The sequence below is a fragment of the Thermobia domestica genome, chromosome 1, assembly GCF_964235325.1.
Source record: "Thermobia domestica chromosome 1, izTheDome1.hap1.1, whole genome shotgun sequence".
Classification (NCBI taxonomy): Eukaryota; Metazoa; Arthropoda; class Insecta; order Zygentoma; family Lepismatidae; genus Thermobia; species Thermobia domestica.
In genome coordinates, this window is record NC_137454.1 from 253990080 (window position 1) to 254012835 (window position 22756).

Here is a 22756-nt window from a genome sequence, read left to right on the forward strand (position 1 = left end):
TGTATAGTTTTTTACTATTCTGAAAAGCTTACAATTTCAGATATTATAATATTAAAAAAACACATTAGAACAATTAAGTTTTCCAGAATGAATAGTTTTTCTTTCTTTCTTTTTTTTTTTCATCATAGCTTCAAAATAGCCGACCTCAGCAAATATTATTCTAAATTTGCAACACCATAAGTATCACATGAGAGAAAACTCTGTAGAACCCTTGAAGCTTCTATATCACTATTCCTATATAACCGTTGTTTGTTTGGGTTATGTGTAAAGGTACTGACTAATAACAAGTCCAAATTACTCTGAACGAAAACATATAGGCTGGGCCCAAAATACTAAACCATTGAAACGACGCTGAAATGTGTCCGTATAGGGTAATACTATGACCGTGTACATACTTTTCAATCAATTTACAAAAATGTCATCCATCTTCGATGAATGCCAATGTTTTCATTCAGAAATATAGACATCTTGTATATATATAAAAAAGAGAGTATATTAGTGCTTTCGAATTGGTATTCATTAATACATTATAATACATTTTTCCTCTTATTTCGGGTGCAACAAATAATGGAACTTATGAAAAAAGAATGTGTGGAGATAATCTTGATGAGTAGAAACCTGAGTTCCTGTTTCTGACAGAATCATTAAAAAACTCGTCACAAAATTCAGAGATACAGGATCAATTGTAAGTGAACAAGCTAAAACCAGATAGACTCAAAAACATAATATTGACGATTATGTTGGTAGTAGTCACCTCAAGTCCACATTGTAGCAAGTCGCAATCATGCCTCTATATTGGGAGACATTTGTTCATCAATTACGTAGATCCTCTGGATAAACAACTGACACTCGCACAACGTACAGTTACTGCAATATTTTAGTGAGGATGATCTTCATCGCAGGTTCAATCTACAGAGACGATGGTGGACTAACTTTCCTCACAATTATTCAAACATGAGGCGAATTTTTAAATGAACGGCGAAATGAACTGGTTAAAATATCAGATACTGGTTCACGCCTAATTCACATTGAATGGACATGTCTCGGGTGGAGCTGCTAAGATTGTAATGAGATATGAGATATGGGAAACCGTCTTGTAGCAAGGGCACCTTTTCTTTGACACTTCATTCGATTCATATCACAGGTTACCTGCATTTCCTGGATCTGCTGCTTTCATTAGTTTTGATATTCGATGTGATGGCCACTGATATGGACCATTGCACGACATAAAAGTTTTCAGTGCAGCAGACTTTATTGCAGTTGCAGCAGGGGTATATTGTTCTCTCCTGCTTGCATGCTTTTTCTAGATGCTATTTAGTGTGCTAACCCGACGTGATGAAAGGCGCCTTTTCAGAAGTTCTCCATGAGACTTGCATCTGGATTATTAAGTGGAATATCCTTGAGCGGAATAGCATGGATACCAGTTGCAGCTTTCATATATTGGTGGAAGGTCAGTGTTCTTTTGGCCGTGTAACTGAAACTTTACACATGATGAGTCTCGTCGCCGTATAGTGCTGGTATTTCGTTTGTGTAAATTGAAAATAGAGTATGTTCGTGGTAGTAAGCAGCACGTGTACTTTTATTAGATCGTGCCCTTTTTAATGAAAAATTATGTCATCCCCCAAATATCTCAGGTATACAATTTGCGCCCTAAACCAGTCTGTGGGCATTCGTAACAACCAGAAAACCTTTCGAGAAACTTCCTGTGTAATGAGGCACAAAGTTACATTCGTATTTTTCATGAACGTCTCTTGTAGATTATGGCCTGAACTTTTCCACAATCACTTCAGTAGATCTATGCTTCATTCATTATAAGAAATTTTCAGCGGTCAACATCTAGGTGGCGCTCGTACAGATTTCTGCCTTGCTTTTTCGCTTCGCGATATGCCGTGCTGTTAATACATGAAACAATGGTCTTGTGGACACTTTCCATGCATTACACGTTTCACTGTTAATTGGGCCTCATGGAGTCGTTTGGTCACAACACACTGTAGTAATGGATTCTCACAGGCCGCCATATTCTGGATTTTTAGTTTTTAAAAGTTTCATTTACGTCCTCTTTGGATGTGATTTCGTTTGTGATACGACTTGTGGAGTAGGTTGCTGTGCATGACATTTAATTATAATAGTAATAGTGACCCGCCATACCATAAAATTAATGTTCCGACAATTTATAACATGCAAAAAATGGTAAAGTTGAGATGGAAAAGAACCATCTAACGACTCTTCATTCTACTACATACACGTTGAGAGACTGATAACTTGTGCGTACAGCTTTGTTGTTCTCTGCAACCCGGTTTGACAATTGTCGCTGTCTGCAAGTTGTCCCGAGAGGAACGGATCAGCTCCTGTATAATGACATCACATTTTTAAAACAAAAACAATCTATATATTAAAATGCAAGGTTTATATGTTTGTTGTCAAGAAAAGTTTATATTTTGTGGACGTTGCTATACCATGTTTGTGGACATTTATAGATTTGAGTCCAATTCTTTTGATATCTCGGAAACACTGGAAGTATTGAAATTTTTTGAAAAGTGAAATATCATATCCTACGAGTTATACATTCCAACACCACACAACTGTATACGGGATTAGTATATCTCTCCGGCGTTTATTCATGGCCAAATGATAATGAAAAACAAAGGATAACCATTTCTCCAGTCTAACATAAGATGAATCTTTATTGTTTGGAACGTTTTGCCCAATGAACACCATATATCACTGATATTATAATTAATTGTGTGTGTAATGTATTTGCTTATTACATACTTCTTGCAAGAAGATATAAAACATTGCTCATACATTAATTAGAAACTCCAACCGGAAGTAGGCTCAAATCTTGCAAACGGTGCGAGACACTGAGAAAAAAAAATTGAAAAAATGGGACTTGCATCTGTCATACATCACTTGGGACATACATCTGTCATGTTCTAGGCATGTCCTAAAGGTACATACTGTTTCAGATACTTAACAGCACAAGATGTACTAGACATGCGCCATTTAGATGTTTTAAATTCATCTCCCACATTTGATGCATTTGTTGCTTCTTTTTCTAAGCGATTGTGTACTGGAAGCAACAAACGCATCAACTTTATTAGATGGCAACTGCCGCCCATAATTTGAAAGTGAATATGGAAGAACCATGAAATAAAGTAAATAGACACTCGTCATTTTGTTATAAAATTACATAGCGAGTAGATTTTATCTGATCCCAAACTGTTATCATCGAATATACGCGGTTAAAGGAGCATTCTGATTAGCCAAATTCAAAAGATCTCAACAATTTATCCCTCTACAAGCGACGTTCTTTTCATTGACGGTTCATTGACGATCTAATTTTGTGGTTCATTGACGCTTACGACATGGAGAACATAACTAGAACATACTAGGCACGTTCCCCAGGTACATGTCAGGCATGTGCCTAGGAGCGGACATAGACTGTGACTATCACTTGCCATCCATATGATTTCTCTCTCAGAGGTACATAAGGCACATACTGGACACATTCCCATGTACCTGAGGAAACACGATAGGCATATACCTGCTATGTAATTGTGCTGTTAGGGGTAGAGAGCGCAGTTTCAGCTAGTAAATAAGTAAAATGAAGCACCATGAACTCATTGGTACGAGACTGAATTTCTAATCTGTAAATAATTAACTGGAATACGTACTTCTAAACAACGAACGTTATTTTTAAAGAATTATTGCTATAGCCCATAGCAACTTCCTAAATAGAGCTGTAAGTTCTTCGTTTCTCCGTATTTTAAAACGAAGATTAAATTTGTCGCTTCCAGCAATATATTCTTTTTATTCTCTTCTATTACTTGTATCGACCTGCCGGCGAATACAGCATTCGTAATTTCATGCCAGACAGAATATTTAAGGCTCTTTGAATACTTTTATTCTCTTGCACAGAAAGTACAAAGGCCAATAATTTATTCTGTTGAGTTTACGACTTATTCTCATTAATCATTTCCATTAACTTCAAAGCTTATTTACTTTTCCATTTTGTGCATTTGATAATAAAGGACAGCTAAGGAACACTGAGCGACCATCAATAACGTTCCTTATTGACCTTTCTCAGGCAAGAGACTGCCAAGAAAACAAAAAAGTGACTAGAAAATCAATAACATTTTCTAGATCTAAATCAGTGATATCTGTTCTTTCTTTCCTACCTTATTTATATAGGACACTCTTTATTTCTTCTATTTTCTTCTTGTTGATTCTTCGTGTTGATTTCAACTTTCGTTTGTAAATACAGCAGGTTCAGCTTCGATTAACTGCACCTGTTTGCGGTTCCCATCCTCCTCCCCACAATGGCTCACCACGCACTCTCTTCATTTTTCTGATTTGTTCCCCTAAATAAAGTAGTGGTTACCTTTAAGATTAATTCGTGCTTGTCTCTTCTTTAGTGTTAATATTTCTCCTCTCGCCGCAACCCTTAATGAATAAAAATCATTTTTATATTTACATAATTATTCGTAAATGTTTCTGTTTTGCTCCCCCCCCACCGGAATGAAATACGGAAAATGTTTTGAAGCTTTTAACAGATCTTTGTAGATTTCGGAAAGATAAACTAGAAAACAAATTAAGGGATAAAAATTGCTACCCATGCCCCCCCCCAAGTCAATCACTACCTTTCTTGGAAGACAAATCATTGACAGGAGGTGAGACTATAAACTGTTTTCAGTGAATTAATGTTAGTACATGATGGAAAATAGAGCAGTTTTAGATGAAAAAGTATGTTAGGTAAAATATCCCCCCAGTTGCACATGACGCTGAATATAAAATATTGAAACCGGGAACCATCTAGTATCACAGGGTTTCCTCTTAACCCTCGATAATACGCATACTTCCTGTGTATAGTTTCTATCATTCACAGAGGGAGATATGAAATAATCCACGAAATTCCCACCTCGAATAATCATATTCTTATTAAATTTTCAGTGAATATTTCTGTCCCTCCATGCAGACTATTCCCCCTCCCATCTGATTTACGTAAGTATCACAGTAAATGGTTCAGAGTGAATGGTTTATTATTTTTCATAAAATTTACCAGAACTTAACAGTGCCGTGGAACCCAGAATTAGAGAACATTTTCGAAGTTATGAATTTACAAAGCCCCTCCCGCCAAGTGAAACAATATCTTCCGCGAATAGTTATAATCATGCCCATTAGAGAAGATACGAGGTAGTTCCAGTGCATTATTCTTAGTTTTAGATAAAATTGTAAAAGAATTCTAGACGGAAAATTAAATTAGTTGAAATATTTTTGTCTCCCCCTCCCCCCAAAAAAGCACTTATGGCGCTCTGCACGTCATGGACCCTCTCGCTGGACACTCTTGCACTTGTGGCACGTCTTCATGTTTTAGAAAATGGGAAAACTGAAGTTCAGATCTTGAAGAAAACTTAAGAAATACAGTAAATATGCCTAGTCCATTTAATGAAAGATATTATTTGAGAAAACCTATTTTGACATCGTATCCATATTGTTGCAATAATGACTGCCACGTTTAAGTGTAACGAGTTTCGATGAAGATTAATATTACTTGTATAAATGTTGTCGATATCAGCGACTAGGATTGTGCAATATTTGGAAATGGGTCAACTGTAACAAAAAGGAAAGAATGTTTCAATTCTTACAAGGTACATTCGTGAAGTGTCCCCTCAGGATTCGTGTAAAATTGATTTGAGTGCAAAGTTCTCCGCGACCCAAAGTGTATTGTACTAATTTTAGCAGTCCATACCGGTAATTTGCATATTTATGAGCTTTAATATATCCGGAATTCAATTGTACACTACTATAACGCTCGGACACAAATTTGCTTTCAGTTTCTTTAGATGTATAACTGGACATGAATGTGGGCATATGCCAAACAAATTGGATCAAGTACTGCTTCTCTGACACATGTTACCCACCCCGGCCGCCATCTTGTACGCACCATATTGGATTCAACTTTCGGTTTTGCAAATGGAAATAGATGCAAGTATACATCAAATTCAAATTTTCTCGGAAACCCATTGATGTAGTGAATTTTACCATAGCTTGTACCGTTTGGAAGACATTGCATATTAAATCCCTTAAGACACTTCGCGAATAGACATCACAGAGTATTATCAGTTACGCTTACGTTTTTTGATGTTGACAAATCAAAACAATTTCTAACTGGAAAAATACTGTAGGTATAAACAAACTCTTTACAACATTCATGTTATAATCTTATTACATTTCTGTGAGTGATTGTCATTACTTCCATATTATACTATAACAAAGAAGTATTGTATTACGCAGGGGTAAAAGTGGATCTGAAAAGGTAAGGGAACGCAAGGCGTCACGCCGTCCCCGTGCCATCTTTGCCGATTGTAACTTTTTAGAAAGTGGAGGACACCACAGATATTTTTTGGAAGTAGGGGAACGGCATCCTCTCACGTTTCTCCTCACTTTTACCCCTAGTATTACGGTCAAGATGGCTAATGTAAATCCAGATACGACCAGATTTGGTTGATGATCTATGATTTCCGTATTGACGTCTGTGTGTCTGTATGTATGTACGTTCAGAGAATATTTCGTCAATGATAAATCACGTAAAAGATTACATATACACACGGGGTCCTGCACAACTTTCTATTTGATTCAAAATTCGTGAAATGCCTGACATTTAACATCCAATACCTTGCAAACAGTATAAGCTACGATAAAACTCACTAAATCAATGAATTTCCGAGAAAATTGTACATAAATTTGATGTATCACATGCACCTATTCCCATTTGAAGAAACGAAAGTTGAATTCAATATGACGGAACTAAGATGGCGGGCGGGGTGCGTAACATGAGTCAGAGAAGCAGTACTTGATCCAATTTGTTTTGCATATCCTCACGTTCATGTCCAGTTACATCTAATGAAACTATTTATAAAAGCAATTTTGTGTCCGAGCGCTATAGTAGGGTATGATTGAATTCCGAATATATGAAGGCCCATAAATATGCAAATTGCCGGTATAGGCAGCTACAATACACTTTGGGCCGCGGAGAACTAATGAGAAAAATAATCTAATGTTAATGTCCAGTCCGATATTAGTTTTCGGGGTCACTGTGATGAGTAGATGAATAGCAACACTGTCGATGCTGTTTAAGTACAAGTTCAACCAACACTGGCATTGAGGTTGGGAAAGGAGTGACATTATAGATTTTTGTTATTACATTTTCATTGAAATGCGTATCTTAGGGAAGAAGGGTTCAAATACTTTCCATAAATCTCTTCTCCCCGTGAGAAGAAGGGGAATTTGAGCTAGCTCGGTAATAATAATAATAAGTTAGTTTGGTTTGACATTGTGAAACTATGGTAGACTTCTAAACTATGCGGATTCAATACTGAAAGCTCGTAATTGTAGATCTATAATATCTGGTTGCACTAAGATCAGATATGGACCTTGATCTTCGGACGCTGAACCCATATCAAAACCAGTTCATCATTGTTACTTGCAACAATCACAAAGAGTTTTCAAATGAAATTTTACGAAACGTCGTACAAACTAAACTAATAGGAATAGGAAATAGGAATATCCGCTGAAATAGGAAAATGCCGCTTTGGGATAACGTAGTGTGACATCTAGGAAAGAGAATGTAGTTTCCAGTATGTTGTGCGTACGTGTGGGCGCCTCTCACATGAAGCAGTAGAGAATCAAGGAGTTGTGTGTTCCGTCCTATTGACATGGCGGTGCGTGTGAGGAAATCAAGGCGTTCACATTGAAAACGTCGGTGTTTGAGGAGTAGCGAAGTGTTATCAGATTTCTAACTGCGGAAGGGGGTTAAACCGACCGATATTAATCGGCGTATGGTGGCCGTATACGGGAACACTGTGTATCGGACAAGTCAGTGAGAAAATAGAGTGCTTGTTTTCGTGAAGACCGGGAGAGTTTGAGTGATGACCCAAGACCAGGCCAGGCAAACACGGTAATCACGGCCGAACTCATCGACAAGGTGAATGACCTGATGAGAAGTGATCAGCGTTTCACAATGCGAATGTTGGCAGTGATAGTGGAGGCCAGCGTTGGAACAGTGTGGACAATTGTGCACGTGAGGTTGGGTTATCGGAAGGTGTGCTTGCAGTGGGTTCTGAAGATGCTCAGCGAACCGCAAACGGAACTGCGTATATGGCTAGCACTGCAACACTTGTTTCGGTATCATAGAGAATCCGCATTCCTGGAGTGGATCGTCGCCGGTGACGAGAGATGGTGCCTTAGCTTCTAGCCAGAGACAAAGCGAGACAGAAAGCAATGGAAGCCTAAGTCGTCACCTCCCCTTCAAAAATTCAAAGCTGTGCAATCAAAACGCAAAACGATACGCACCGTCTTTCTCGACGTTCGAAGTTCAATACTCATCGAATTCCTCCAGTACGTAAAAACCATTAACAGTGATGCATACTGTGAGAAACTCCGTAGCCTACGCAAATCCATCAAGAGCGAACGGTCTGGGCTTCCCACGGAGCGAGTGATTCTGCTCCATGATAACACTAGTTCACACGTATCCCAGATCACATAAAGTATATTTGACAAGTTCAAGTGGGAACAAGTTGAGTATCCGCCCACAGTCCGAACATGTCGCATTGCGACTTCCATCTGTTTGGCCCGCTAAAAAAAAAAAAAAAAAAAAAAAAAGTCAAAGAGAAGCGCTTCAACTCGGACGACGAACTGAAGGACACAGTGGAGGACTGATTGCTATCACAGCCACAGGAATTCTGAGAACAGGGAATCTTTCGGCTTGTGAAATAGTGGGATAGTTGCGTTCGGGCCTCTGGTGACTACTTTTGAATAAAGACTGTGATTATACCCACAGTGTCATTTCTTATCTTTTCATTTGAACACCCCTTGTATAACTATATAGAAATCAATACTGAAACCTGAAGTTACTAGTTTTTCCTACTTTCGGTTTCAGTAGAAAAACAAGAGCAAAGACGGACTACATTCTTGGCGTCTCCTGAATTCACATCAGCCAATTACTATTTACGTTTTCGCTCTATGAAAATCAATATTGGAGACGGATATAGTATTATAATTCTACCACTTTCTGTAGGAAAATAAAATAGGGGATGGAATCTATTGTTGCGGTCCTGAATCCAAATCAAAATATATCGTTGGTGTGATAGATTCATGAGTCGATCCTTAGCCATGTGAGTTTTTGTGGTTCACTTCAAGTTCCCGAATGTTCTAGATATTTCTCGTTTCCTCCAGTATTCTCATTCCTCCAATTCTTTCATAATAATTCACTTTCATCAATCATTCTTTAGTGTAAAGAGCATGAACATGTAATCGTGAGATGTTAATATTAAAAGATTTAATTTCACTTTCAAAGTCACACATAATAAATTCATCATACCAAAGGAAACTTAAAAAGCATGCAATATATTATTCAATCTGAAGAATATAAACAATACAACATTAATTTCTTCATTAAAAGATTAAATGTTTCATACTCACTTGGCTTTATTTCCGGCCACTGATCCCGTTCTAATCTGACATCTTCGTAATCAACTCCTGCATATGCAAAAATGAATCTAATGGTCTCCGCGAGTCCTCGTCCATTGAAATATGTTAATTTGTAGGTAGGTCCTCCCATTGTGGATGAGCTACAGAAAAACGAAATTATAACCACATCAAATATTATTATTATTATTAATGATAAAAAGAAAATATTACTAAAAACGAACAAAAGGGATAGATTCTGAGGAATTCGATTTGGGCTGTAAGTTTCATTAACATAATTACATACGTTGTACTTTTCCATACGCATAGAAAATAAAACTATTTTCCTTATTTTGCAACTTTACGAGAGAAGAAATCTACATTTATTTACATATTTGAATCTCCTACTCTTTAAGTGAGCACGGCTGTAGCCAACATTGATAGCAATAGAGCACATGGGTGTAACCTACGGATGGAAGGTTTCATTTCCCTCGTCGCGTCTGTTCGTACAAAAAAAAAAAAAAAAAAAGCAGGAAGGCCGTTTGTGGATAGTATGTGGAGAGCAGTGCGTTAAAATCTGTAATGTTTTCCATTATGCAAGCTTTTTACTTTTTACAGACTTAAATTTGATATAAACTACTCGCTGAGCAAAATGATACGTTTATTGTAAAAATATATTAACGTGTAACAGTTTCGCCAACTATTCACTTTGGCTTCATCAGACACTATGAATCAATGTTGCCACAGTTCTAGCTCTGGAGTGGGCTGAAAAATACTATCAAATTGAAACAAAAAAGGCTGAATTCATTATTTTATACCAGTGTAATACATGGCTGTATAACACGAAACTAAAAGAGGTAAAGTTCTAGAACACTTCCCCCTCTTAAAAGACTCCAAATCAAGGATTACTTTTTTAAAAAAACATCAAAATAGGAGGACCCCGAAGAACCATGGAAGTAGATGAAACTTTTCTCGCACGTAGGGCGCAGATTAAAAGGAAAACAGTTATCATCTTCGGTATGTATTGTAAGGAAACCAAACGCCTCTCTATTTGAAAGTGATCAATAAACCAAAACGGTATTATAGCAATATATGATATATATATATATATATATATAACGACGAACAGATCAGTAATCTCCGAGTTCATGTGTAAACAGTACGTTATAATAAAATATTAAAGTATAAATTATTGCACCTTATTCTCGCTTATTTCAGGAACGCTCAAAAGCATTTTTTAAGAGTCCAACACACAGTATGAGTAACGTGAGATGTAGGAAAAGTCTTACAGACACTTTTGAAAATGCGACAAGTATTTGTTATATGGTGCTGAATTGGCTAGAATTGTACCAATTTTTTTTTTTTTTTTTTTTTTTTTTTTTTTTTTTTTTTACAAAAGGGACTGAAAATGTCAGCGTGATACTAACGGGCCGATGAATGATAAAAAGGGTTGAGTTTGGTTACAATTGTACCAAGTGTAGCAACAATACACTGCTATGAATACATAGGTAGTGACAGTTTTAACGTAAGAGACAGCGAAAAATCTGTGAATTCTGATTGGTTACTATTGTCTAATAAAGCCAATCCGAATTTAGGGATTTTTCGCTGTATCTTATGTTAAAATTATCACCACTTATGTATTCATAGTGTTTGATGAAGCCAAAGTGGATACTTGGCGCAGCGCTGTAACTTATTTTTTTTTTTTCTGGGGAGGCAAGCATTAACATTTGGGTCCCCTAGAAAAAGTTGTTCTGAGCGCTTCTGGAAAATTCGAAAAGGTCCCTTCTTTCCATCTTTCTCATACTCTTTGTGGGCTCCCCGGAGTCTGTGGCTGTCCCGCACGCCCCTGGGCCCGTTACATACATGACAAATTAATTAATTGGATAATGTTGACAAATCTCAAAGCCACACGAATAAATATTATTTCTAGGGCCCCTAATAGTAGATATTTTTTTTTTACTGAAATGGGCCCACGAATCATTTTTGTTTTATTTACCTTTTATGTGCTGTTTTGTTTGTGTAATGTAGTGAACCTGTTTAAAGCTTCATTTATAATTTCATGTTTGTATCGTATATGGAGTAAGAAAATTTTGTCTTAAAGTGGGCCCCCTTGAACAATAGAGAGCTTTCCTAGGAGGCAATTGCCCCCTGCTCCCTCACAAGTTACGGTCCTGACTTGGCGAAACTGTTACACGTTAATATTTTATTTATTTATTTATTTTACAATAAACGTTTTGCTTGCTCAGCGAATAGTTTAAATCAAATTTGAGTTAAAATGTAAATAATCCTATTATCAAATAAATCTTTGAATATTTCATCAAAAGTATTTATTCGATCAACTGTTCAAAGGATTTGTTTAATTAAAAGAATAATCCTACGAATAAATATTCCAATAAAAATTTTTAAACAGGAGGTAGAGTATCCTGAGTTTCCGCTCCTTGATAATGCAAAACGGAATCATCCTGCAACAAAAGCAGGCTTCCGTCGATTTCCTGGAGAGAGCAGAAATGAATACTGAGCGGACAATGACAAAGACATCAAGGAACATCACAAAACTGTTTATTTATTATTTATGGAATATGTAACAGACTTGTAGCTCCTTCGGCAAAGGGTGTAGCTACTCTGCTGATAATTATTACGGTACACAAATTCAAGACTACGAAGTTTTGTCATTAACATACAAATATTGAAGACGAAGAAACCAAAGGGATGATTTTGCAATATTTATGCTGCATTTACACTACACAAACCTTCATCACTTTTTGTCTTATACGTAGGTTTTTCTTCATTAACATTCATAACTGATAGTAAGGGACAAAAATGTTGAGAGTAAAGCACTTGTATTTATTAATCGAAAAGGAAAAAAAAAACATACAAAAAATAATACTACTTATGTATAATTGAAATTGTAGTTTTCTTTATTTTCTTTCTTTCTTTTTTCTTTATTTATTCCAATATGTTTTGCGAGACATTTTGTTTCTTATTATTTATTAAAATTGAATTATTCCTTCCATTTAAATTTGAACTTTATTTTATTGTAGCAGCTTTAGCTGATATCAATACACAATGAATTTCTTGCAATTTTATTTACCCCTATTACCCCAGTGCATATCATACATGTTTTGCAGTAATGTTGTGAACCTCTATGAAACTCTTTTTTTGGAAGTACATGTGGCCCCTTACTTTGGATGCTTATTATGGTCAATAAGAGAGTACTTGAGTTTGAAATTCGTGAAATGGGAAGAGACCATTGGGAGATGATTGGTGCATCTAAGAAGAAGCATATAATTTAACGCAGAAAATAGTAAAATGCCTAAAGCGAATTTAATCTGGTAAATAAAAGTGGAAATATTTCATATCTGATTTTGACTAAATTTAAAAATTCTCTCTAACGTTCTGTTTTAGAGGGGGCAAACAATAATTTAGAGTTGGCATTGCCCACTCTAGCCCCTTCCTGAGCAAAAGTGCAGAATTTGAAAAAGAAATGTGAATAAACCCTTCCTGAACTTCGCCTCTACTATAGAGTCTACAAGCAGAGCTACATGCTCTAAGAAAATAAGATTTTATAATCCTGACATACATGATAAAAGTAATGCAAAAAAAAAAGCTGAAAATAGTGTCAGGTGATAGGTGTACGGACCCCAAAGGTGACGTAGAAATGCTTGAAGACGATGGAAATGATAATGAATGACTCTTAAGTGACAGATACACATAACAGTTCTTGTATAACGCGATATCTTGCAATTTATATTACATATTCTTTTAAAAAAGAAATTCTATATAGAGCAAGCGCTCACCTAGAAATTTTTGTTGGGGGAGGTTCGATGTTCCCAGGGATGTTTTGAACTGTTATTATTCTCACAAAAAATATGTAAATAATTTTTAACTACATTAAAATGCTACGTTTATATGCTTGTGGTCAAAAAAAGTTTAATTGTTCATGGCCAATCCTTTCGACAATGAGATTTCGAAAACCACAAGAGCTAGTAGAAACGTGCCGTTTTTGTTGGTCGATTCGAAATATTGTCTTTCGCGTAGATTTGCCAGTTCTTATTCAAGTTTTCAAAAAACTTGTCTATTTTTCTATTTCACATTTTAGGTGCCAGTTTGACGCTATTAGTTTATTATTGCCACTAGAACGTTAATGTTGATACCCTTGTGAAAGGCATCCAGTAGAGGAGCTGTGCATAACGGGTTGATGGACATTTCAGGCGCTTTGCTTTAATCTGAATGACAAAATCTATTGCAAGCTGGCAACTTCGAAGGCTTGTGGACCCATAATGAGGCGTACTTGGATATGGAATTATAAGAAAAAAAAAATTGGTATCATCTGTTACTTATCCAAGTTAACCACAAACTCACCCCAACATTCTATATATTAAAATACTACATTTATATGTTTGTCTATTGCAATTACTAGTGTCCCTTACTCGTGTCCTTTACTTGTGAACTTGTATAGATATAGTGAGAAGTGGGAAGGAGATTCACGCTCATATTAGAACTATACGCTGTGTAAGTAGCGCAGGTTCAGCTAGTTATCACCTATATTCTCAGGGAAAATGATAAAATTAAATTGTTTTTATAAGAAAAGTATGAGTACAAATGAAGAGTGAATAGTCTACATCAATCAACTGTCTGGTAATGCAAGTATATTTTATTAAGAAAATGAACAGATATCAGTCGAGTTACAAAGTTAGAGGTATACGAAATCAGTAAACCCCATTCGTGCACCCCTGATATAGAGCCCTATTGTCTACTGCAACAATTTGTGATAAGTTTTCTATTAGTGTGCTTCGATGGACAATGCACAATGTTAATGCTTACTTCGTTTGAGTAGGTTAAGAAAACCTTTAAAGTACGTTATCTTAAAAGTTGCTTTTGACACTTACCGAATTCATGCAATTATCCGTAAAATAATGGCTCAACGTGCTGCCAATAGTACCAGTGACATAGCATACTTTCCTACTTGGGGCAAGCGGCTTATTTTTAATATTCCATTATTAATGCATTATTCTGAATTTTAATGCATTATTCTTAAATCATTATTTATAATTATGCATTATTCTGTTTATACACGGAAAAAGTCACTTCCACAGCTTTCATGGACGCTACACCCCTGAATACAAGTATTACGATAAAGTTATGCACACTATGATGTTATTTCTAGTATAAGAATGGAAATTTTGACCATGAGAAGTATATTGTACACAGTAAATAATGAGTATATCCAAAAGGAGCAAGCGAAGGAGCTTTTCTTTTTTTAAGTTGAAGGGAACTTACTCCTAATCTTTAGCATTTTAAATTACATTCAATAGGGATAATTCCGAAACCCCAAAAAGGAACTACAGACCATGTTTCACGAAAATCGAAAATTTTTATGTAAGTTGCCCTCAAATGTTATTTTAAAGTTAGAGTAGAATTCACTTTTTTTTTTTTTTTTTTTTTGATGGAGTTAATTCAATGTAAGCAATTGGACCATTAGGAAGCATCGAAAAAAAAATACAATCTTAATGGAAATTGGACAATTTTTAGTGAAGTTTTATTAAATTGTCTCTAATTAAAACTCTTAAGTATAAAAGTAATCATTCCATACTTCATGAAAATCGGATTATGTTTACGAAACTCACCGTGGAACATACTTTTACAGATGGTAGTAAATTTAGCTCGTATTATTGATCTATTTTAACTTCAAGCAATAGTAATGATTGAAAAGTCCTACTATATTTAATCAGTAATGTAAAGAAAAATGAAAACAAGATGCAAAATCCAGAATAGCTCAGGCCAAGAAGGCATTTAAAGAAAAAAAAATCCTCACCAGAAATATCGACACAAGACTGAAGAAATGGCCATATCTATAGAGTGTGGCGTTGTATAGAGCTCAGACATGAAAGGAAGAAGGAGAAAAATAAAAATGGGAGCCTTCGAAATGTGGAGCTACAGATAAAAATGTAGAAAATTAGATGTGTGCACCGAGGAAAATCCTTTATCCAGACAGCGATATACTGTACAAATATACGGTATCCTTATGTTTACTACAGAAATCAGTACCGAGCATATGTTATCCGTATTCTACATATGCACTGTTGCCTGACATCTAACAGTTTCCCGTATATTACATACGTATACGTATGTTAAATGCGTCAGCTATATGTTACATATGTCCATCTGTATGTGAGATCCTGACTGCCTATATACAGTTCTTTCGTTCTTACAGAAAGTATGTTTATTCGGAACACTTATACGGAAAATACGTATAAAATGTACCTTTTCAGTTATACGTTTGCTGTACGTTAAGTCCAAAAACTACAGCATTTACAGATGTAAAGTACGTTCAGGGGCAGATCCAGGACGGACTTCTGCTGGGGTGGTGGGTAACACTGTTACTTAGAGCTACTCTTAAGAGCTCCAAACTCTGGGATGGGTTATATATATACTCTCTCTTTCTCTTCTCTCTCTCTCTCTCTCTCTCTCTACAGTAGAGTCTCGTTAATTCGAACTTGGATAATTCGAAATTGGATAATTCGAAATATTGGATAATTCGAACAGAAGTCCATTCCCCTTGAAAACTGTATTGAAAACAATAGTAAAAAATCGTGAATAAATCGAACTTTTGAACCTATGCTTTGGATAATTCGAAGTAAATACAGTTGAAAATTTTTAATGTTGGACAGATGTAAGCAGAGGAATGCAGTTTTAACGTATTTTCAGTTATCCAGATGCAGCCATAGGGAAGAGTAATACAAAAGATAAATAGAAAATCTATGTAATGATAAAGATGAAGGTGAGTTGGGGAAGAAGTAAAGATAGAGAAAGTGTGCCAATCTCATCTTGATTCAGAATTGGTTGAACATTTAAGATGAATTATTGATAAAGTCAACCAAATGTTATTAATATCGTATTCCACGCAACACATGAAATTCAAGATTTATTGACCGTACAAAAACAATCAAATTTAAGCAATTGAGGTTTACTTACGACTTCTTAAAAGTGAGAACAGAATATTCAAATTGTTACTGGTGTTTAATTATTTGGGCTATTCAATGTATGATGTAGTGTTGTACGTATATATTTGGTCTAGGAATTAATTCGTGCGGGTGGACAAGAGATGGCGCAACGAACGGAGCGTCCCACAGTTCCGTGTATCCACACATGTGTTGCAAACCCCTGTCATCGCGTATCGTTCGTAGTATAGGGCAGTGAATTAAAGCGTCAACAACATCAGTTTGTAGTTAAGTGAACATGGCGCAATTTGTGCCTGATAAAGTGTTTTAGCGGGGTGTCCTGCTGCATTACTTTAACATGCAGAAAAGTGCGACTGAAAGTCATCGTATTTTGGTGGAAGTGTATGGTGACCATTCTCTAGCTGAGCGAACGTGTCTGAAGTGGTTTGCACGGTTTAGAAGTGGTGATTTCGGCTTGGCAGACCAAGAGCGAGCTGGACAGCCAAAAAAATTTCAAGACGAAGAATTGACAGCATTGCTCGAGCAGGATTCGTGTCAAACGCAGGAACAACTTGCAGCAGCATTAGGCGTTGATCAAACAACAGTCTCCAAACGCTTGAAAGCCATGGGAATGATGCAAAAGATGTCACATTGGGTTCCACATGAATTGAAAGACAGAGACGTTGAAAGACGAAAAACCATTTGCGAATTGCTGCTTCAACGACAGAGCAGAAAGGGGTTTCTGCATCGAATTATTACGGGTGATGAGAAGTGGATCCATTACGAGAACCCTAAACGAAAAAAGGCCTGGGTGAAACCAGGTGAACCAGGTCCATCACAACCAAAACGAGATATTCAATGTGCAAAGGTTATGCTGTGCATATGGTGGGATATGAAAGGTGTGGTGTACTATGAGCTGCTGCAACCGGGTGAAACTATGAATGGAGAACGTTATCGACGACAATTAATGCGTTTGAAGCAAGCTCTGGCCAGAACACGACCAGAATGGGAGAACAGACATGATAAACTTATTGTTCAACATGATAACGCTCGCCCACATGTCGCAAAACCGGTCAAAACCTATTTAGAAAATGTCGGATGGGAAGTTTTACCCCACCCGCCGTATTCACCAGACGTTGCTCCTTCGGACTACTACTTGTTCGATTGCATGAACAACGATTTGATTGGACAGCGGTTTACTTCTTCAGAAGATATCGAAACATGGGTCTCTGACTGGATCGCTTCCAAGGATGAGGACTTCTTTCGCCACGGAATCCGTACATTGCCTGACAGATGGGCGAAAGTGGTGGCTAGCGATGAACAATATTTTTCTTAAGGTATTTATGTATTTTGTGTTCGTACTACAGCTTCAATGTGTGCGTACCAACCGCACGAATTAATTCCTAGACCAAATATATTTTCCATTGTACACGTTGTTTGAATTATGTGGAGTCAATGTCGTTTGTTAGTTTGCGGTATTCGATCACGCAAATAATAAGCTGCTTTAAAGCTAAAGTCTACCCCATATGAATATGCACAGTACTTTGGTTTGTTTGTTGTTATGTATTTGAAAATGAATGTTGTTGGATAATTCGAAGTTTTTTCGTGTCCCCTTAGACTTCGAATTGAAAAGAGTCCACTGTATATATATATATATATATATATATATATATATATATATATATATATATATATATATATATATATATATATATATATATATAGATAGATAGATAGATAGATAGATAGATAGATAGATAGATAGATAGATAAATAGATAGATATAGATATAAAATAAGAAAGTTTCCTCTTCTGGGGGGGCGGGCGATTGTCCCGATCGCACCCCCTGGACGTTTTCACGTGCACCACACACATTTTTTTCTGAATGTAGTTGAAAAAAAATATGGAAATTGAGCGAGAAGAAAAGGAGTATGTTGTAGATAGTTTCGAAAAGAAGAGAGAGAGAGAATGATTTGACACAATACAAGACATGAAAAAATCATGCTATTAACTATGGAGGGAATAGCAAAAGATAAAATATCGAGAGAAAGGCCGCGATTGAAGTATAAGGATCAAATAATAAAACATGCACGGAAGGAAATCTAAAGAAACTCAGGAAACGAAAAGACTGACTCAAGATAGGATTTTTCATTCTTAACGTTGTGTCAAACCAATCGAGAGATAGCTAACTCAAGAAGGAAAGATTTAACCAAGATCGATAAAAAAAAAAAAAAAAAAAATGAAAGTTAATGTATACGAGTACAACTATGTTGTTTCCTCATTACTACGCACATATTTCCAATTTGCAGTTGATTTTACACTCTCTTTCTTGATCAGTTTCAATTCCAAGCAATAGGCTTATTTCCTACGCACAAAAGAAAGCACATGCCGAATTTCCTTAAAATTGAGTAAATTTTACGAAGGTTATCGTGGAAGAGGCAAATGCACATTTTGAATGGTAGAAACTCGCTTGCGCTCCCTTCATCATGAGTATAAACGATTGTGTTAATTTTGAACAACAAAGAACTGTAGAAGCTAACTAACGCTTTAAAATAAAATAAAATAAAATAAAAATTTTAGTTAACCTCCTTGCCTATCTTCTACGCCAGGGTTTCTCAACCCGAGGTCGCGAATGGGTTTCATGGGGGTCGCGAAGATAAGGGTAAGAGATAAATATAGTTACAATCTAATACAGGAAAATATTTTTAAATATTGCTTTTAATTTTGTTCTGTTAGGCATATTTTTATTTTTATACATAGGCCTACTGTTAAGAACAACAAGAAATAGGTCTACTAAACATTTTTAGCAGGTGCAGAGTTATTTAAAAATAAATTTAAATGAAAAGTATGATTCGATATTTGTAATATGAATGAACTGGCCAAATTTGGTTTTAATCCATTCACTTTTAGGAAAGTTATTGTATCTACTATGTACAAGAAATGGATTCTACTATTATCGAAATGGATATCGTGAGATCTCCGCAATAGAAGGGGGGATTGGGTGGAGGGGGTAATTGGCCGGAAAACTTTTTTAAAATATTTATTTTGCATTTCGGTATATTTTTATGGAATTTAATTACACCCAAATGTTGGGTGGGTAGATGTTAATCAGGAAAAAAAGCTTTGATGAATTTTGAGAGGGTGTAATAGTGACCCCTCCCCCCAAAAAAGATTTGATTGAGAAATGACACATTTGAAACCGAGTTTCAGGCGTTTGTGTGTTTTGATTTGAGTCACAACATATCGCGCATCTTTTAATGTTTTGATCCTGATTTTTTACTGCTGCTTAAAAACATCATAAGGATGGTGCCGTTAAGAGCAGCAATCTTGAATTTTCACTGTGAGGTAATTAAAATTTGTATCCCCAATTACCCCCAGGGGTAATTGGGCATATGATATAAGGGTAAATGGGTGGAATACCTTAAGTGAACATTTTTTGGTTAGAATTCATTTAAATGCTGTGCTATCTATGTATTTTGTGGTGTACACTTTTGTTTCATAGTGCATTGTGCTTATTAAGCTATTTTATTCAACTTAAGTCTCCAGTGGCCGTTGCATATGCCAATAGTGCTGATGCTGTAAATTGAACCTGTTTTTCAATCCAGAGTTCCAACACATGTTCTATTGTAAGAGTTTATAGTTATTTAGTGTTAGCCTTATTACATTCTCCTATGTTTGTTTGAATATCAGGGCCTGCTCTGTTGTTTTTTAAATTTATTTTTTTATTTTATTTCTTTATTTATTTATTACGTTTTCGGCAAAAGTTTTGACGGCTTTTAGTTTTTTTGTATGTGATACATTTTTAATTACGTTCACAGGACAATATACTATGCTATAAACAATAACTGGAAGACTTTGAAAGGCATTCAAATATCTTTGATATTTAGCATTAAGAAACTCCAAACTTAGGCCTCCAGTGGCAGTTTCGTATGCCAATAATGCTCATGCTGTAAATAGGACCTGTTTATTAATCCAGAGTTCCAACACATGTTCTATTGTAATAGTTTATAGTTATTTAGCGTTAGCCTTATTACCTTCTCTTATGTTTGTTTGAATATCAGGACCTGTTCTCTTGGTTTTTCTAATTTTTGTTACATTTTCGCCCTGGGTTTTGACCGCTTATATATATTCGTATGTGATACATTTTGGATATGTAATAGTTTATAGTTATTTAGCGTTAGCCTTATTACCTTCTCTTATGTTTGTTTGAATATCAGGACCTGTTCTCTTGGTTTTTCTAATTTTTGTTACATTTTCGCCCTGGGTTTTGACCGCTTATATATATTCGTATGTGATACATTTTGGATTAAGTTCACAGGACAATATATTATGCTATAAACAATAACTGGAAGGCTTGAAAAGACATTCAACTATCTTTGAGATTTAGAAATAAGTTATGCCTTATTTTGCGTAAACAAAGGTATAACTTTTTTCTAGGTCACATAAAACTATTTAGTTTGTAAGTGGATTACAAGTTATATACATCAAATGAAAGCTTGAGTGTTCTTCATTTACACCCAATCACCCTCACGGGTTCATGTAAACCGGCAATGATTTTAATCATTTTGCTCCCAAATTACTCCCAAGGGGGTAATTGGATGGACATCAGACCAACAATAGTAAAAATGTTGCAGTATCAAAAGTAAAGATGCAGAAAGCTTACAACTACCACACTAAGTGCAGAAGAACCTGCAACATACTCGTACAATCAGTTTTTAAAAGCTAGAAAAACACCTATAACTTGTGAGGTAAAAGAGGTTGAAAAAACATACCTCCCGTTTTTTCCGTTCTATCCTATATTAAAAATTCCACACAAGCTTATTATACACAAGAAATTATAAGGGGGTCACTGGCAAGAGGGAGATAAAGCGGGGATTGTGATAGGAATAAGGTTGAGAACCATTGTTCTACGCTAAGGGGAAAATTGATAAATCATAATAGATAACTATAAAATAATTGGTGCTATGGCAATAAAGCAAAAAAGCAGAAACATTTTACGAAAGATGTGTTTATCCACCAAACGATTAGCTGATTCTGCGGCGGGCGACTATGGCGGATTAGTCCTGGATCATATTCACTTTCGTCGTGCACCTTTTATTCTTTAGGAAGAGTCTGACCAATCAGGTCAAAAATTCATATGGACGTAATTAATAGCCAACTTAGGTGAGCTACGGAACTTAAGATCGTTAAGGTCCAAAGCAGCCGACAAATGCCTCAAAATGTCCCAAAAAATAATTAGTGGACAAATGCTACATTACAATAACACAAGAAGCCATTTCTAAAGTAATGAACTTAGGTTACACAATAAGTAACCATGGTCAAAGGAAACTTGATAATAAGATGCGTACACTTACTCTAGTCTTCGATTCTCACAATTTTTGAATCGACCCTGCAAACCTTCTGAGAAGTTGTAGCTGAAACTAGCAGTTTCACTACTGAGATACAATGCCTTTTTTTTAAATGAAAGTTTAAAGAATGAACATGAAAAATGTAGCCAAAATAGAAGTATGAAATATGGAAGTGAATAATGAAAAATCGGAAAAAGAGGAAGTGAAAAATAAATTCGTAAGAAAATGTGAGGAACATAGTTAGTACTTGGAATATATATATATATATATATATATATATATATATATATATATATATATATATATATATATATATATACTAACGGATAGTAGAAACATATTAGACTGCATGCACGATGTTCAAATCGTAACAGTATATAAGAAAGGGTTAAAAACCATGGAATAAGAAACAGATGATGGAGGAAACAAGAAAGGGAAGATATTGAAACAGAACAGTACCAAGGATAGAAAATATATAGAGGAAAGATGAATTATTAGAAATCCGTAGTAGAATAATATCTGCACGTTTAACTATGATTTAAGAATGAGAAGATAGGTTGGTTAGTTGTTGAATAATCAGAAAAAAGCTTAGCATCCCACGGTTATGTCGGCTAGGCTAAAGACGGTGATGATGAGAAATGAATCAAAAGGTGGAATGATGAAACTGGAGGAAACAGGAAAAACCCGAGACAACCCACGTATGCTTCCACCACAAAGCTCACTTACAGCAAGCTGGGATCGAACCAAGGATCCCATGTACCAGATGCTCTACCACATTGATTGATTGGAGTGTAATGTCTTTTTTTTATTGTCGAAACTATATGAAACGGGAGTGAAGATTGTGAGAGAAACGAACTTTTAGGAAAGTAGTAAGAAAATGTATGGAAGTTAGATAAGAGTCAGAACAGACCATGTAGTCTACGTGTTAAAGAGGAAACAGCAAAGGATGACAAAAGTTTTATAATGCTTTCGTTTGGTTTGGTTTGGCAGAGGCTATGTCAG

At 35.8% G+C, this 22756-nt stretch overlaps 1 protein-coding gene across 1 annotated transcript in view; it reads right to left on the reverse strand.

Moving 5' to 3' along the window:
- The window catches only part of LOC145660444 (glutathione S-transferase-like), a 152627-nt gene that overhangs the window by 83621 nt on the left and 46250 nt on the right, over positions 1 to 22756 (reverse strand). Inside the window, exon 2 of the mRNA XM_081725483.1 lies at positions 9481 to 9629. Within this exon, the coding sequence (XP_081581609.1) occupies positions 9481 to 9619 (139 nt within the window). The 5' untranslated portion in view covers positions 9620 to 9629. The remainder of the gene's footprint in view (positions 1 to 9480; positions 9630 to 22756) is intronic.